The sequence below is a fragment of the Lingula anatina genome, chromosome 9 (assembly GCF_051362555.1).
Source record: "Lingula anatina isolate TDL-2025a chromosome 9, LinAna3.0, whole genome shotgun sequence".
NCBI lineage: Eukaryota > Metazoa > Brachiopoda > Lingulata > Lingulida > Lingulidae > Lingula > Lingula anatina.
The window spans coordinates 12819917-12839564 of NC_141775.1; the positions used below are offsets into that span (position 1 = coordinate 12819917).

Sequence of the window (19648 nt, forward strand, 5' to 3'; positions counted from 1 at the left end):
TCTAGATACTAGACATCTTGCCTGGAAAACGCCCTTCATGTGCTTCTTGCCTATCGTTCCAAATACTTTGACCTCTATCAGTCTTGGCACTACAACTACCGCTACTTGTCCCAGCTCACCTTATGTACCAAGGGCTAAATTACCGATACCAAGTAGAATATACGTATAACTAACTTCGAATGCATCACACCCAGATTTCATATAGTGGCGGATGCAACCAAGCAGTTATTCCCTAACATTTAGTTTTATAATGAGTTTTTGTGAAAACCTTTTTGAATGTGGCTGTAGTGCCGCATTTCGCAACCAAACGCTTTGTGCAACCACATAAAAACGTGAAAGAGCATATTTTGCAACCATTTCTTTTTACCGAGTCACAAATGAAGCTTTACAGCGGTCAAACACTTGTGTTTTTCTATTCCCAGTATATATATATATATATATATATATATATATATATATATATATATATATATATATATATATATATATATATGTACACACAAAATGTTCCTATCACATTACATTACATGTATATCAAAATCACAATCATGTCTCAACCGCATCGCCTGGGCTTCGTAACTCAAAAGCAAGCGTCTCCATTCTATAACTTGGTATTTACTCGCCCCATGTAATAGTCTCGAAATGAAAGGTGATACAGCTTTCGCAATTCGCGATGCTTTCAAGTTACGGAGCCCTGTTCTCAAGATGCAAACATAATCCGTGAGCAACTGACATCAGTCGTTGGGAGGAATGCGCCCCCCCCCCAAAAAAAAAAAAAAAAAAAAAAAAAAACATGACAGCGTTACTTCTACAGTGAGTTATTTTGTGAAAACCGTGTCAATTGCGGCTGTAGAGCAGCATTTCGCAAGCAAACGCATATTGCAACCACAGAAATACGTGAAAGCGCTTTCTGCGACCAGTTTTTTTTTTACCTAGTCACAAAAAAAAAAAAAAATAATAATAATAATAAAAAAAAAGAAAAAAAATAAATAAATAAAAAAACGTGAGAAATATGAAAAGAGCTTTTGTCAAGGGAAAATGTGTAAATAAACCTTTTTATTTCAAATCAATAATTTTAGAAAAATTGGGAGATAACCGGCTGTGCGCGTACCTCCTTTTGTCGTTTGGGACCAAATGTGTTTTCATTTAAGCGTCTAATGGCGAATGTGAGCGATGTCCGTACTTCCAAGATCTGCCTGACCTCCACCAAGTACTGTAAATGTTATATGTATTAGTGTTTACATGACCGTTTCCATACATCGACCCAGTTTTTGACCCAACTTACAAGAAGTGACACTGAGCCGCTAGTGACAAATGACGTGAGCGCATTATATAGCTCTTGCAATAATAGATAGATCTTTCTGATTTTTAACTTTGGAGTTTGATAGATCTGGTAGATTTAGTCAGCGATTTTACATCGTCCTCAAGCACTTCCCAGACGATACCAACAAGCCAACATGGCCAACCTTGTGCAGGGCTTTTTCGCATATATTTCTACTGTCGGTCTGCCGACTGTTTTGATATTCGTGGCAGTGTTGTTGTTAAGTCTGTGGATGCTGTCGTCGAGGAATCCTCGGGTGCACTGGCCGCCCGGACCTCTCTGTTTCCCCGTGGTGGGATGTCTCCCACAGCTGATGATTATCGGTAGGAGACGACAACCGACAGATCTTTTTCCATGGTATGATAAATACGGAGATATCATGCACGTAAGAATTGGTGAACAACACATGATAATGTTGGGGTCTTATGAGCTGATCCAAGAGGCTTTCGTGAAGAATGCAGCCACAGTCAGTGCTAGACCTACGTGGACATATCTTCTTAAACATATAGTCGGAAAAGACGGTAAGTGGAATCTAGCAGGGTAATCGCGTTTTCATTTTTATATGTGCCATGGAATCTTGCAAAATCATTATTATTATCATTTCCTCCGAAAAGGCTGTTATGTTTTTGTTAGCGTTATTAAGTGAGATTTGTTTCTTTGTCTGTGTACAGAAAATTTCATAGAGTAGAATCGAGGTATAGAAGGGAAGAAGTCGAGACTTGCCTTGATTTTATTTGGTGACAGGGTAGTCTAACCTTCACCAAGTGTCAAAAATTGTACGTAAAATAGTGTTTACATAACCTCTGTTTCAGTTCATAGACCCAGTTTTTGACCGATACGGGGACTGAGATATTAGACCCAGTTTTTGACCGATACGGGGACTGAGATATTAGACCCAGTTTTTGACCTATACGGGAAATGAGACAATAGACGTCCTTTGCTTGGGTGAAATGCGAACGTCCATGCATTAACTGTACTGAAGGCTTGGGAAAACTTCTGTTATTCCAAGCAACAAAGTCGTTCTCCTCACAGAATGTAAATTTGCGGCTTATTTGAATTTAAACCGTCAAATCTTGATAGTGTAAAGTTGAACAGGTTAAAAAATTTAGCGAGTTAATTTTTATCAATGTCCCCCCCCCCCCCCACCGCAGCAGAATCCAGCAATGTGTTAGTAAAAACCCTTTTTCACATAATCTACTGTTTGTCCTCAAACTTTTATTGCGAAGCTCGTGCTCTGTCCGTTGACATACATGTAGTATCTTTGAAATAGGAACCCTATGTTGGCTATGTACGCAGCTTGGATTGGACAGGAAGATCACAACTGACGCATTTTCTCGCCACTTCGATTTCCAGACATGACATCTCAGTGGCGGATTTGGGGGGGGTGGGGGTGTCAGGGGGTCCTGATCCCCCTTTGATTTCTGAAAAAAATAGCACCAATATTCCAATCTTCAAATTATTTTTATTTCTACTACTTTGTATTCCATCCCGAATGTCGAAAGAGTAAAATACAATGTAGTAAGCCGACTGCATGATCTGATAGTGCTTGGTGCCCTCAATTGAATCAACCACATTTGAGAGCCGACGGGGGGGGGGGGGGTCGGCTTAGCGTCCGCGGCCTGTCATTACTGAAAACCAGACCCCCTTCAAATAATTCTGCTCCCCTACATCTGACACGTTTTTTTATTATCTGTGTTATCGTATAGCCCCAGAACCCGAGGACTCCATTATGGTGGTCTGGTTCAGAGCTAGGTGTAGATAGGAAGGAGAAACCAGTAGTAAATTACTAGTTGTTTAAAAGAAATACCGAATTCTGTCTTTGAACTACTCATAAGAACGGCAGATGTCGCAAGTGTGTTGTCTAATTTTTTAATTTATGAAAAGCCATAAAGTACAGTTGTGAAAGAATGTCTTCACCCAAAACATAATTTCAACATCAACATCATCACCACCACCACCAACAATAATAATAATAACAATAAAGAATGAATAAAGAAACGAACAACAAAAAAGGAAGACATGGTGAGCATAAAGTAATGGTGTAATACTAGTTATCAGATGGAAATTTTATTTTCCTGTTTATAAAAAAAGCCTGGTTTCATAATATGCAGCTCTTAAGTAACGATGACATTATTCAGTGTAAAACAGAATTAAAAAATGTATATATAGAGGTTATACAAGTACATATATGTGCATTTCGATCTTTCTAGCGAGCATATACTCAACTTGAGGAAATGTAAATTGCAGGGGCTGGAGTTCTATTAAAATCCGGGCACGAATGGAAAGAGCTGAGGAGATTCACGCTGTCGTCTCTCCGAGATCTCGGCCTCGGGAGAAAGAGTCTACAAGAGAGAATTCAGGATGAGGCAAGATTCTTGGTGCAAAATATTGAAGATGAAAATGGAAAGCCTTTCTCTCCAAGGTTCAAGATCTCAAAAGCTGTCAGCAACATTATTTCTATCGTTGTATTTGGAACAAGGTAATCAAAGAGAACTTTCACATTTTTGTACATGTTATAAAATAATTGATGCTACCAGTATTATAATATTTATTTTAAGTGTCATAATATTTCTTATTTGTTTAAAGTTGTAAATCCTCACAAGTCCTGTAGATTATGCAGTGTTTAAAATTACATTTTTACTTTTTAAGTCAAGACATAAAACCACATTTAAGACATTAAATTAAAGGGCATATTTAAGGTATATAAATCGTTTTATATACAAAAGAACTTGAAAACCTTAGAATTTTAGTCAGCCAGTTTTTTATTGTAAAATCGAATTATCAGGGGAATGTAAGCGACCAGGGGGATATTTAAATGAAAGTAGTTTTTTAAAGATAAGGAGAAATTATCTAACAGTTGCATATGGTATTTTTAAATACTCAACAAATTCAATGAATCTGCATTTAGCCGCTGTTAGCCACCACACACCGATTCCTTTCAAAATACAATGCATGAATATATAAACCACTGAACCATTTTGCATTGTATTTTTTAAATTAAAAATATTATTAAAGATGTTTTTTCTTCTTTTCAAATGATTTTAGATATGATTACAATGACACCCCAGAAATGCTTCCAGTTTTGGAAGAACTAATGCAAATTGGGGAAGGGGCACTCACCCTTACCGACTTGGCACGGTTCTTTCTACCGGTAAACATTTCGCTTCGATTAATACCATTCCACAAAATGTCTTATTTCACCTGCATATATTTGTTTATATCTTAATCGTTTTTAATGTTACATATTGCCTTTAAAGGCTGTTGGTTTATCAATTTATTTTACTTTTTAACTTCCTAAGTGTACTTGCTCTGTATTTCAGCTGAAGAAGATATTTGCTCTCATTGACAAGTTTTATTCTCTGGTACGACAAGAAGTCGAACGACACCGCCAGTCTTTTGATCCAACTGACATCCGGGACTTTATTGACCTCTTCATAAAGGTCACCCAAGAGGGACAAGATCCCGAGATCTACACAGGTGTGCCCGAGACGTTTTTACAATACAACGGTTGTTTTACAACTTATACCCATATGTACTAATCGATGGTTCCCAAGTCTCCTAAGACTTGTTAGCTACCCCCTAGATTAAAATTTACAGGGTTTTTATGCTAAACTTTATCAGTTGAACTGTCCATCACCTAACTTTAAAACTGATTGGTTACTTCATACACAAGGCCACCTTCTTCCAGGTGGGCACTCCTAATACCACTCTGTAATCCAGTTCTAACAGATTACTGGCTTCGAAACAAAGGACATAAAAATTTGAACTGCAAGGTGTGAAGCATTATCTGAATAACTTGTACCACTTGGCTATATCTTGGCTTCCCATGTCTGAATTTTATAAAACAATGGCTTCCTCTGATTGAGTTAATACAAGAACATGTATGAAAGTTTTAAAATTACTAATTACTCTTTTTTCTATTTTGTGGGTCCTGACACGACGTGTATTCGACTACACACAATCATACACGCACGCCAGAGAATTTGCTTTTACTCAGTCAATGTTAAGTGAATAGAAGTAATGTTCTTTTCTCCTAAAAGAGATACAAAGAAATTGTTTTCAATTGCCTAGTTTTAAATTAATGTAAATTTCAGAATGGAACGTATTCCGAATCATTATTGATCTTTATTTGGCCGGGACCGACACAACGTCTAACACTTTGAGATGGTCCCTCATCCACATGGTGAATCATCCAGACGTTCAGAAGAGGGTGCAACAGGAAATTGATCAGGTAACGAGAGAGAGAGAGAGAGAGAGAGAGAGAGAGAGAGAGAGAGAGAGAGAGAGAGAGAGAATAGTAAGTTGGGGGGGGGGGGGGTAGAGGGGGCGCACAGCGAACGGTTTGTGTGCTTAACGTTTGCAATACCCACACCTGCGCGCCTGTATTTCAAATACACATAAATATATATACTGTTAGTACTGGTAGTGTGTTTAAACTATTAAAACTGAAATCTTGAGAATGTTATCAAAATAACATTCATGGTATGATAAATGTGCTTTATTTACACTTATTGATAAATAGTTTGATAAATTAAGTTTTTCTCTATTTAAGGTCGTAGGTCAAAGTCGTGTTGCCAAGATGGAAGACAAGGCCAGGATGCCGTTCACAGAAGCAGCTATCTTGGAAATCTTTCGTATGTCAACTGTCGGTTAGTACTTTATTTGCATTTATTTCATATTTTAAATTTAGATGTTCACATTTTCTCTGCAGAGACCCAGTTTACAGATAGTAATTTTCGTAACGGTTTAGAATAGGGTATACTATTGACATAGGAGGCATTGGGAGAGATTCTCAGGGTTTTTTCTATTATGTAAAGATACAATACGCATAATGAACCTTAAAAAGACGAAACATTTTTTTATTCCATTCGTAAGCTACCCTGGGAGTTCCACATGCCACCAGTGAAACTACAAAATTGGGAGGATACACCATTCCCAAGGGAACGGTAATACTGGGAGATTTGTACCGGGTACTTCACGATAAGAATAGCTTCGAGGAGCCTTACAAGTTTAAACCAGAAAGATGGCTGGATGGCGACGGTAAAGTGATCAAGTCCGACAAACTGATACCGTTTTCTATGGGTAGGTTGTTTTATGTAAGACTGGGTTTCCATACCTAGATCGATCTTACAGGATCGATCCATCTCCGATGTATGTCTCGCTAAATCGTAGGTCCCAACTACGTTTTGGGCGCACGGTTTTAAGGTTCCTTGCGTTCGGCAAGGACGTAGCTAAATCGCACGTCGCGGCTGTTGATCAAACAAGTTTGTACGTGCTGTTTGCGTCCTACCAAAAGTCGCACGATGAACGTGCTCCTCACGCACGAACTCCCACGTTTTCCCCATTTGTTTGGCCGTAGACCACACGTAGCAGCCCGTACGTTCGGTTGGGACCTAGGCTTAAATAGCTTTCAGCTTTAACTACTTAGAAGTCTGTCACGCCTATTGAAGCAGCTAAAAGATAATTAATTACCCCTTAGCATCTTCAGTAGGCGTGGCAGACATCTTAGCCGCTTAAGTTGATTGCAATTTAGCAAGAATTCCCCCGGAGATGGATCGATCCACAGTACTGTCCCGCCGGAAAGTCCCCGTACCAAAAGGCTCCATGGTCTCCCAACCCTGCCCCTTCTCTCTCTCTCTCTCTCTCTCTCTCTCACACATTTTAATTTAATAATGGCCGCATGATAAATACATGTACAGGGTAGGGGAATCGGTACCCTCTACCAGTGCGACTGATAGATTTTTACGTTACCGATATATACATATGTATATGTATAACGTATGTGTCATATGAACGTAACAAACAGAATGAACTACGTACAAACGTGCGCACATATACAAAGTCGCACGCACTAACAAAGCCGTGACAACAGAAAACAATCAATGGAATCAGAAAACAACACCTTCATATTATTTGGCAATGTATATATCGGTAACGTATGTATCATATGAACAATTTTCACAGTAGTTGAAGGCACGAAATCTTATTTGTCTCGTTTTCTTTCATTTTAATGTAACATTAAGACATTAGTGTTGGCGCACAAAACGAAAGACAACCAATGAAAATAGTTACCATGTGGCGTGTAAATACTTTTATTTTTTATTGTTTGTTGTCCGTTTTGTGAGCAAACGCCTTATTCCTGCGGTATACTACATTACAATAAGAAGGAAAAGCAGGGCAAGTAAAGATTTATTGTCTCGAAACCGTTTGTTGGAATTGTTTATACGAAACGTACGTCACCGATACATACGTTACCAAATAATGTGAAATTATTGTTTTCTGATTGTTCTCTGTTTGTTCTCCGTTGTCGCGACTCTGTGGTTGCGTGCGACGTGGTATATGTGCGCACGCATGTTATTACGTCGCTCATTCTTCTTTGTTACGTTAAAATGATACATACGTTACCATAAAGCGTGTGAATATATTTGTTCTATTTTCATTGGTTGTCTTTCCTTTAGTGCGCCAGCACTATTTTAATGAAACACAAATAAAAGGCATAAGTGTTAGCCCACAAAGCGAAAGAAAACCAATGAAAATAGAATAAATATTTACACGTTTCATGGTAACGTATGTATCGGTAACGTATGTATCATTTTAACGTAACAAAGAAGAATAAGCGACGTAAAAACAAGCGGGCGCACATATACAACGTCGCAAGCAACCACAGAGTCACGACGACAGAAAACAAACAAGGAAATCAGAAAACAATACCTTCATGTTATTTGGTAACGCATATGTATCATATTACGTAACAAATAAGAATGAAGGCCGTAAAACGTAGTGCGAACATATACAAAGTCACACCCACTCACAAAGTTTTGACAACAAAATACAATCAATGGAATCAGAAAAGCACACCTTCATTTTATTTGGTCACGTAAATATCGGTAACGTAAGAATCAAAAGGACAATTTTCACAGATAGTTGAAGGCAAGAAATTTTATTTGTCTCGTTTTCTTTCATTATAATGTAGCATTAAGACATAAGTACTTGCGCACAAAAGGAAAGACAGAGAACAAACAATGAAATCAGAAAACAATAATTTCATTGTTTGTTTTCTGTTGTCGTGACTCTGTGGTTGCGTGCGACATTGTATATGTGCATACGCTCGTTTTTGCGTCGCTTATTCTTCTTTGTTACGTTAAAATGATACATACGTTACCAATACATACGTTACCATTAAGTGTGTAAATATTTATTCTATTTAATTGGTTTTTTTTCGCTTTGCGGGCCAACACGTATGTCGTTTAAACGAAAACGCTCTGCTCCTTTTTAATTGCCTCACTTAGGCTTCTATTATAGGTGATGCAAAGAGAGCCCTTCGTTGTATTTCTTTAACTCTTAGTAAATTGCCTGTCGTGACACTTTATGGTCTTCATTGTCCATTTGGGCGGCCTATGTTACGCAAACGTACATAATTGCTAAGAGGCATCTTGGAATTGTGACGATTTGGAAAATTTGAGTGTCGATTTATACCGTCCATTTGGCAGGTCACACGATGGCAAAGATTAGAAATCAGTGATTTAAACACGTCATTTTTACAAAATACTTACTGCCCATTAAGGAAGTTCAGATACACAAACAATCTTGTTGACACGTGTCAGTTGATTGATAATTAGGTGAAATCGAAGAGCGTCATCGCAATGTTAACATTAATTTTAGACAACGCGCATTAAAGGTCAATTAACGCTGGGACGAACCTTTTATTGCGACCACGCTCAGCTTCGATCTTTATCTCAGCGAGCTAGGATTAGGCTCTTTTGTTAGCAGAAAGTAAGACACTATTATTACCCGACGGGGCAGAGCATGGTACTATTGTTAACAGAAACCAAACAGCGCATGGATGACAATGTTATTCCCATGGTTACCGCGCCAGGCCGCATGAACAACACGCAGCAACCCGCAGAGTAAATAAGGGGACTTTCCGGCGGCTCTGTACCATAGGGTCTGGAAATGGACCCTTAAAGCTATCCGTCGGTACCTTCAGTAAACAAATATAGTAGAATTGGAGGTGAAACAACATCTTGATCAAAAGTGTATATTAAATTTAAGTTCAGTTCTCACACTCCACATGCTTTTCAGCATCAAGTGTACTAATTTCCTTTTCATGATCTTTCTTATTTCATTTATTTATAATTTCTACTTATCCCATTATTGTCTGTTTCATATCAGGACCTCGTCTTTGCCTGGGCAAGGGGCTGGCCGAAATGGAATCGTTCATTTTCTTCACCACGTTGCTTCAGAATTTTACGTTCAAGGTACCAGAGGGCGAGAAACCTCCGGATGGAGTAAAAGGTTTCAACGCAGCCACCTTTTCACCATACGACTACAACGTGTGCGCTGTTAGACGCTAAAATGAAGACACACGGGCCCAAAGGACAAAGCGACGTGCGTGCACAATATAGGACAGCGCCAGACAATTTTAATACTTCATGTTACTTCTTTTTGTCAATATATATTTTTTTAGTAAAGGAAAAGATATAACTCTGTCATGTTTCTGTTCAGTCGCTTATTGTAGTTGTTCTTAGGGTATTATTATCTTTTTCGTCTTTTGTAATTTTTCCTAGCAGATTACACCCGGGCTCCGTAACTGGAAAGCATCGAGAATTTCGAATAGCGATATCACCTTTTGTCTCGAGGCTTTTATATGGGGCGAGTAAATCCCGAGTTATGGAATAGAGATGCTTGCGCTCGATCGCATTTCGCGATGCTTTCGAGTCACGGAGCCTTGACTGAGGTAGTTGCTTTTGCTTGTCCGCTATATTTAGGGCAGTTTTAAAAAGGATGTTTTACACGAGAAGAGGTCTTATTTCAAAAAGATCCCGGGTGAAATTGTTACATATGTACAATGTCAGAGCAATTTAATATGTAAGAAATCTACAAAACATCTACGTAATTATTAACCCACAAAGCCCACTTACATTTTGTACTTTCACCAGGACAAGACGACAATTACACTGCGAAGTGCTCAATACAAAAATGTTATGTGAGCAAATTTATAACTCTGAGACATTCATAAACTTTAAAAAACACCTTATGTACTTTTAAACATGTTATCAACCACATTGTTAGAAATAAAATATAACGGCACTACGGTAAATATCATTTTAAATAGATTTTAGTATTCATTATGTCATTTATAATGATAGCAATGTTTTGTAACTGTAACATCGATATACATAGTCGCATAATAAATATTATGATAATAATTTTGATATACACAGCTGTCTAAGATTTTCAAGAAATAATAAGTGTTGTGTTGTCTTAAACCGTCAAATATATAAATGCATCCGCGTCCTACAAGTTTCAATTAAGCGTGGTTAAGTTGAGGCGGTATAAAAGTCTCTTCCCTTTAACTTGTCGAACGCAAACCTGCGGTTCATGCGGACTAAACCTAGCCTCTACCAGGGTTGCAGATGAATTATGTGCATTTTTCTTCACGGCAGAGACTCGGATCGTGAATTATCCAGAGAAATATCTGTGAATATTTAGTGGAAATCCATTTCTGGTAGATAGACGGTCACACCCGTTCCTCAGGACTGAAATAAGTAAGAGACTGACATTGGCGGGGGAGGGGGGGTGCGGGGGAGGGGGGGGGGTCAATAAGGTCACGCAAAGTACCCAAAACCGCAGTCTAAATACCTATGTATTTGAGTAAACGGGCCCGTTCCGAATGAAGTATCGTACATGTAATACGAAGATCGATCTAACTCGATCGGTCGCACTGAAAACGAAGTGAAAAAGCTTACGGAAACCGAGCGCAAGGTGTAATCACTCCCTAGGTTATCGAAGAGGCTTTTCATTCATTAACTGTGATTGCATTCCGGAGTCACCGCGGAGTTGGATTAGAACGATAGCTTCATTGGGAACACGCTGCCCAATTTTAGGGGTAGTGTGGGGAGAGACCAGCTTCCCTCCCCTCCCCCCCCCCCCCCCCCCCCCCACCCACCCACCCACCCACCCACACAAACGCAAAGTCATGCTGTGTTGACATCATCTTCGGCACGCCACGTTTGTTGACTGTGTTTTGATAGCACACGCACACAAGTAGATTAAACACACAGGCTGATGTAAGAGCTGGGACGCGTTGCAATTTGGCTATTGGGCGCTAGGACGGTATTTGGCTATTGTCACGCGAATTGTTGCACAGCTGTTGTGAATGTTGGCTATTGTACGCCAGCATTAAGCACTCTGCGTTTGAAACCAAGTACCAACATGGTTAACCTCGTACAGAGTCTCTTGGAGTATGTTTCTACTGTCGGTCTGCCGACTGTTTTGATATTCGTGGTAGTGTTGTTGTTAAGTCTGTGGATGCTGTCGTCGAGGAATCCTCGGGTGAACTGGCCGCCCGGACCTGTCTGTTTCCCCGTGGTGGGATGTCTCCCACAGATGATGATCAGCGGTAGGGGAGGACAACCAACAGCTCTTTTTCCATGGTATGATACATACGGAGATATCATGCACGTCAAACTTGGTGAACAACACTTGATAATGCTGGGGACTTATGAGCTGATCCAAGAGGCTTTCGTGAAGAATGCAGCTACAGTTAGCGCTAGACCTACTTGGATATATCTGATAAGACATGTAGTTGGAAAGGACGGTAAATATGTGGCAGTTTATGGAAGTGCATGCTTGAGTACCTTACCTCACCTACAGAATACCTTGTAAATTTCACTTGTACACAGCGTTCAGTTCTTCAAGTAGCCCAGAGAATCATGCCCTAGCAATCCCCTTCACTTTTTCATACATACTATGGGTTAATTTGTGGCAAAATGATGATGGTAACGATGGTTATTATTGTTGTTATTATCTTTTTTGCCTGATAACAGATCAATTAGCCTGGTCTTCGCCAAACGCTGCGTTTAAATGTCAGCTTAAATTCACTGACCCAGTTTTCAACCTGCGCACTAATGGGAATTGAAATATTTGACCTTGTTCTCCGGTTGAATGCCTGGGACAGTTTCGACCCTACAGTTTGGAACAACCTCTCAGAAAGGTCTTTAACCCGTTTAACTGTAAATTGATAATTTCATGGGAATGGGCCCTTAACGACCAGTTTGTGTTTTGATTCGTAAGTACACCTGTGTAAGGGCATAAAGTGAACTTCATGACCTCTATGATAAGATATCTTGTAAGTAGAAGTATATAGGCTCAAATGTAAAGATAACAATCGCAATGTTTTCTCACCATTTGATTTGTCTGTAAAGCCCGACCACTTTATTATGGCTCTATAATTTGGAACTAAGAGCGCATTTAGAATAGAGGACTAACAGATCCATGGATCAAATATGCCCGACACACTTGAATGCTTGTCGCGATACCCCCACGCGGTATCTATTTAATGTCTAATTGGGGATTAAGAGGTAAGCTTTTTAGTGGGTCGCTATAGTTGATCCGCGGCTCTGTTAGTCCACTGTTTTGAATTCGCTCTTAAAAGGATTGGGGGGGGGGGGCACAAAACAGGTGAAACGTACCGTGTAGTACTCTGACTCTCTCTCTCTCTCTCTCTCTCTCTCTCTCTCTGTCTCTCTTGTGCATGCGTTAACTTTGTTATTAAGTGAGTTGACACACTTGAAAGAGGAAAGAAAAACGATAAACTGCACGGTATCTTTCTAAAATATTTTGGCTCATTATCTGGGTTTTGTGGCATGTTTCAGTAAAATCCCGCAAGAGATAATTTCTTCGGAGTACCCATTGGATTACAAATAAAATACAGACTACATGTACCAGCTGTCAAATTAAAAGTGAGCTTGTATTCAACTTGGTTAAATTTAATCTGCAGGGGCTGGAGTTATATTTAAATCCGGGCACGAATGGAAAGAGCTGAGGAGATTCACGCTCTCGTCTCTTCGAGATCTCGGCCTCGGGAGAAAAAGTTTACAAGAGAGAATTCAGGATGAGGCTCGATACTTGGTGCAAAACATTGAAGATGAAAATGGAAAGGCTTTCTCTCCCAGAAACAGGATTGGAAAAGCTGTCAGCAACATTATTTCTATCGTTGTATTTGGAACAAGGTTACCAAATATCTTTCTTTTTTAGCTTAGTTTTTTTGTGCATGTTATAAAAATAATTGGTGAGAAGAGAAAGTTTGCTCGTGGCATACTACTAGTACTACTACCGGTAGTCAAATAAATAAATAAATAAATAAATAAATAAATAAATAAATTAATACATAAAATCGATATCGCCCAAAACACCCGGCACAAATATCTAAACTATACCGTTTAACATTTTAATAACAATATTAGAATATTAGAAATTAACATTTCGTAATTTTTTTCCTTTCAAATGACTTTCAGATATGACTATAATGACTCCCCAGAAATGCTTCCAGTTTTAGAGGAGGCACTGCGAATTGGTGAAGGGCCACTCTCCCTTACTGATTTGGCGCGGTTCTTCATACCGGTAACATTTTTGGTTAAAATGTCATTATTCTATAAATAGTTTTGTTTTCACCATCCTATATTTGTACATTCCCTATACGTTTCCCCTGGAATTCCCGTTTTATTGTTTATAAAGGTTACAGGTTTACAAAGTTAGTTTACACAACGTTTGAGTGATATACCGGTTCAAGTACATGTACAAATATGTCGAATACTCTTGTACAGTAAAAGGACTTTTGTAACCAGAGTTTTATGAAAACGTGTGGATGTCTTTTGTAACCCATAACATATAGATAATCTGTATTTCAGATGAAGAAATTATTCGCTCTCGTTGACAAGTTTTATAGCTTGGTCCGACAAGAAGTCGAACGACACCGCCAATCTTTTGATCCAACTGACATCCGGGACTTCATTGACCTGTTCATAAAGGTCACCACAGAGGGACAGGACCCAGAGATTTACACAGGTGTGCAGAGACAGCCTTGTTTTACAATAAAATGCTTGTTTTGTAACGTTTTGCCCTGAAAACTAATAAAAAATTCAAATCACCTCATTACGAATATGAGTGTACCGGTATTCGCGCGTGCAATCTGTCACGCACTCCAGAGCACGTGCTTTCTCTTAGATTGCAAAGTGTATATGTAGGCGTCCATGTGCATTTATGAAAAAAAATGTTTTCAGTAATTGTCTTTCTTCACTTGGCTTAAATTTCAGAATGGAACGTATTTCGCATCATCGTTGATCTATATTTGGCTGGAACTGATACAACAGCTAACACTTTGAGATGGTCCCTGGTTCATATGGTAAATCATCCCGACGTTCAGAAGAGGGTGCAGCAGGAAATTGATCAGGTAACGACATAAAATGAGCACAAGAAATAACGTGTTTGTCTGTATGTGTGTGTGTGTGTGAGAGAGAGAGAGAGAGCGAGAGAGTGTGTGTGTGTGTGTGTGTGTGTGTGTGTGCGCGCGAGGGAGAGAGTGTAACGGAGTGAGGGCAGAGGTAGAGAATATGGTGCCCTTTCATGTTTTCACTTCTCCCAGCAATTTGTATTCAGAAACATGTACTACATGTGCAGTGTGAGATACAAATATAGAGTGTTCCTTTAAATGCACGTGGTTTTTCACTTAATAGTATACATGTATGTGATTCGATTAATGTTCTTACTTCTAGGTCATAGGTCAAGGTCGTGTTGCCAAGATGGAGGACAAGGCCAGGATGCCATTCACTGAAGCAACCATACTGGAGGTTTTTCGTATGTCAACAGTCGGTTAGTAATTCATATCCAAATTTTACATTAAATTTTTAGTTTTTAAAGTCATGTGCTCTCGTTAAGAAGATAGAAGGTCCGGAATTTCTCTTATAACGGCGAAAATCAGAATTTAATAGTAGGTACCGGTCAGCCATACTTAGTTGATGGATCAGTTACATGTACATGTAGTTCGCGGATCCTCTGTTCTGAATGCGCTCTGAGATCATACAAATGTAGGGTTTTCTCTACACATGCCTGTTCAATATCCTGACTCGTTCCGACCTGCCTTGAGAGCACACAACCCAACGCGGCCTACTGAATGGTCAAGTCACTTGGAATCCTCATTTACAATGACCGGTGTAACGAAACTGAGGGTCCGTGTAACAGGAAGTCCGCCCTCCATTTTGTTATAGCTGTTAGAGTTAGCCTGACCTAAGTGGATCAAAATCTAAGGCGAGGCTTGCCTGCACAAGTGAATGGGAAGCGGACTCTCTTTGTCACGTTACACCGGTGTAACTGGAATGGAAGTCCGCTACTAACCGTGGTCCGCTTTCTCTTACTTTGTACGGGTGGCGTTTGTCCCCAATACTCCAACTAACCCTAACCTGTACTAATCATATGGGGGCCTGGACTACATTTCTTAGACGTCCATTCATGTTACACCGGCGCCACCATATGACAAGATGAAGAATAGAGATTGTCTTTGCGTGAAAGGGGACAAAACCGAAATTTATTTTGTGAGATATATTTAGGAACACTGCACAATGTACAACATTGGTCAAAAAGGTTGTCCCACCCCCATTTCCATGTATTTTTTTTGCAAATGATCACCTTACAGGTGTATATTGCTATAAACGGTGCTTTTTATTCTAGATACCATGTCTAACTTGATTAATGGTTAAAAAAAATACAAAATAGTGGTGTGAATATGCACATTTTATACCATTTAGTCAAATTTATAACAATGTTTCACTGTGATTTCCACAGATGAAAAGAAGTGTCTATTAAATTGAAAAGACACCAGCAAATGTTACCAAATTTACACATAATTAGCATTAGGATGTGCTCGTTAAAGGTCACGTGCCTAATAGCGTGTGCGTCTACCGCGTACTGTGATTATCTCCTGTAGATGGCGCGACAAGCCTTTAACAAGGGTAATAATTCTGTTTTGTGGGATATTGCCCCATTCACCCTAAAGAGCGTAGCAGAATTGGTCCAGATTATTTCGGAATTGGTTCTCCTCTGCAATGCACATTCCAATTAATGCCACAGGTGCTCAGTAGGTTTTAATATCAGGGCTCAAAGACGGATGTCCCATCCTTAGAGCCCTGTGTTTCAGCAACAAATCACTTGCCAGACGAGAGCTTTGAGCAAGTGTGTTGTCACAATGAAGCCGGTGGCATCCCTGAAGTCACCTCTTGCAAATGGAGTGAGCTATCTGTTGAGAATGTTACCGTAAAATGCCCCAGTTACGTTTTGTTCCAGAAGGAACAATGTACTAATACCACGGGCTTGGAATGTTCCCCAAATGCCGACTGATGTAACACCCCAGGCGATATTATCCTGCACACACCGTTCCAAGAGGCAGTTTTCAATATGTCTACGGACCCTCATTTGACCATCGATGGGATACAAGAAATAATTTGATTCTGCAGCAAAACCGACTTCCTTACAGTGATAGATGGCCAGGTTCAGGTCCCTGTGGGATCACTGAACGTAGCATTCTCAGCTGATATCTCACTCCATCTTCAAGAACTGACTATGGGGTTAACTCCAGCCGTCATCATATAAGCAAACTTGCTCACACCTCTCGCCTGGCAAGTGATTTGTTGTAGAAACACAAAGTTCTAAGGATGGAACCACCATCTTTGAGCCCTGATGTTAACCTTACTAATCACCTAATCACCTAATTTGAGTGCGCAACGCAGAGGAGAACCAACCCCATAAAAACGTAGACCAACTCCCCCAAGCTGTTTAGGAAGAATGGGATAATACCCCACGAAACAGAATTTTTATCCTTTTTGAAGGCTTGTCGTGCCATCTACAGGAGATAATTGCAGTGCGCGTTCCACGCACACGCTATTAGGCACGTGACCTTTAACGAGCACATCCTAATGCTAATTGTGTGTAAATTCGGTGACATTTGATGGCGTCTTTTCAATTCAATAGACATTTCTTTACATCTGTAGAAATAGCAGTGAAATATTGGATTTGAGGGGGTACTTGTTATAAATTTGACTAAATGGTATAAAATGTGTATATTTTCACCACTATTTTATATTGGTTGAACCATTAATCATGTTAGACATGATATCTGGAATAAAAAGCACTAGTTATAACAATTTACACCTGTGAGCTGATCATTTGTAAACAAAAGTACATGGAAATGGGGGTGGGACAACCTTTTTGACCAATGTTGTATGACGTTAAAAGGTGAAATATGTGATCTATTCCATGTCAGTCACCCTTGGAGTTCCCCATGCCACCAGTGAGACTATAAATTTAGCCGGATACACCATTCCCAAGGGGGCCATGATACTGGGAGATTTGTATCGGGTTCTCCACGATAAGAATAACTTCGAGGATCCTTACAAGTTCAAACCAGAAAGATGGCTGGATGGCAATGGGAAAGTGATCAAGTCGGACAAAATGATACCGTTTTCCGTAGGTACGTTGAATAATATGTACATGTACGTAAGAATTATACATAAGTCTAATGACGACAGCCTTTAACAACAATTTTGATCGGCACTGTTGTCACACGTTTAATTTCAGGTGTTATTGTTTATAAATTATCAAATCACATCTGCTAACAGTATAAAATTCTGTTTCTTTATGTCAGATACTATGTCTCATGACGTAAACAAAATATCGCTCTTGATTTCCATATTTTAATAAAATTATTTGAATTAACAACATAAGCCCCCTGTCAGTTTGTTTCAACCTTTTTGATCAATGGTGTATATGTTAACAACAATCCTCAGCTTTGTCAATAGATTTCTTTGAACTTTATTTCAGGTCCCCGTGTTTGTCTGGGCAAGGGACTGGCTGAAATGGAATCGTTCATTTTCTTCACCACGTTGTTTCAGAATTTTACCTTCAAGGTACCGGAGGGCGAGAAACCTCCCGATGGAGTTAAAGGTTTTAACACGTCGACTTTCACACCGTACCCCTACAACGTATGCGCTGTTAGACGCTGAAAAAAAGACACACGGGGCCCAACGCCCAGGCTCCGTGCATTTAGAACAACATCCATTGTAATATATGTTTCGATCTACTAAATGCGTTTGCAGTAGGGGTGAAGAAAAACGTCAGTCACAATACTGAACGGACGCTCATCGTGGTTGTGATTTAGGTGTTATTATTATTATTATTATTATTATTATTATATGCTGTGATTAGGTAGAGCGGCTTTATGAAAATTTTTTTTCCGTATGGTATTTTTTTGACGGAAGCACTCGGATAAAATCAGGAGGTTCTTTGTTGACAATGTCAGTGCAATGAGTTGTGTAAAAATACTGCAGAATATCCACGTTAGTGGCCATAAAATATCTGCATTTGTGTCCTCACAACTGTTAGCCATTTAAAATAATGCATTTTATACCAGATACCATATCCAACATGACCCATGGTACAGAAAACGCAAAATACCAAAAATTAAGATGTCCATAAAATAAGAAAAAAAAAACACCAAGATGTCACCAAATTATCTCACAATTAGAATCAGCATGTGATCGTTAAAGGCCACGTGTCTAACGGCGTGTGTGCATATCGCGCACTGAAATGATCTCCTGTAAGCATGCCTTCAAGAAGAGAACGAATTATCTTTTGTTGAAATTTCCCCCATGGAATTAATCCAGATTATTAAGAATTTACATGTTATCCCCTCTGCATTGTTGACTCTTGTTCGTGACACAGGTGCTCAAGAAAGTGGTACTTTCCTGCACACGCTTTACAAGACATTCTGCTACATGTTAACGGACTCCTATTTGACCATCAATGTAACATACTGAGCGAAATGCCTACAGAAAAATTCCTTAAATGGAAGCATAATAGTTCCCCCACCACCCCCCCCACACTTTTCACTCCATCTTTCTGTGACTCTCATTTTTAAAGAGCCCTTTTCATGGAAAGTGGCAATAATAATAATAATAATAATAATAATAATAATAATAATAATAATAATAATAAAACACCAGATGGCGTGGAAGGTTTCAAAGTGACCACTTTCAAACCATACGCCTCAAATGTGTGCGCTGTTAGACACTAGCCTGATTGTGAAGTTCGATCCATAACGACAAGGTGTTGTGCGTTTAGCACAGCTTACGTAAATGGTTTGCATTTTCATCAATGGGGAAAACTTATTATTATTATTATTATTATTATTATTATTATTATTGCATTTTTGCTGAAGTGTGGTAGTACAGTAGCACGTTTTTAGGAAGAATTTTTTCGTGCGATTTTGTTTCTGGACGAACTCTGATAAAATCAGAACGTAATATTTGTATAAAGTCAGCACGATTTGTTGTGTCAAAAATATTATAGAAATAGAACAATTTATACGCTACAGACGTTTAATGGGCCGACATTTAATTCCTTTTTATACTGTAGATTTGTAGACACTCTGGCTATTGCCAATCATTTTGGTTTCAGTTTCAGTTTGAGTATTTGTTTACATACATATTCAAACGA

General features: G+C 39.1%; 2 protein-coding genes across 2 annotated transcripts; both read left to right on the forward strand.

Annotated features, from left to right (window-relative positions):
- Positions 1–1360: 1360 nt before the first annotated feature.
- On the forward strand, positions 1361–10540 carry LOC106159344 (cytochrome P450 2J4-like). Its single transcript, XM_013535610.2, has 8 exons — positions 1361–1842; positions 3569–3800; positions 4367–4472; positions 4642–4798; positions 5416–5552; positions 5874–5970; positions 6197–6403; positions 9494–10540. The coding sequence occupies exons 1-8, from the start codon at positions 1458–1460 to the stop codon at positions 9673–9675; spliced, it is 1503 nt and encodes a 500-aa protein (XP_013391064.2). The 5' UTR covers positions 1361–1457; the 3' UTR covers positions 9676–10540.
- Positions 10541–11374: 834 nt separating this feature from the next.
- Positions 11375–19606, forward strand: LOC106159334 (cytochrome P450 2J6). The gene is made up of 8 exons (XM_013535600.2): positions 11375–11921; positions 13104–13335; positions 13621–13726; positions 14014–14170; positions 14419–14555; positions 14878–14974; positions 17418–17624; positions 17975–19606. Exons 1-8 carry the CDS (start codon positions 11537–11539, stop codon positions 18154–18156), a joined length of 1503 nt encoding a protein of 500 aa, XP_013391054.2. The 5' UTR covers positions 11375–11536; the 3' UTR covers positions 18157–19606.
- Positions 19607–19648: the final 42 nt, after the last annotated feature.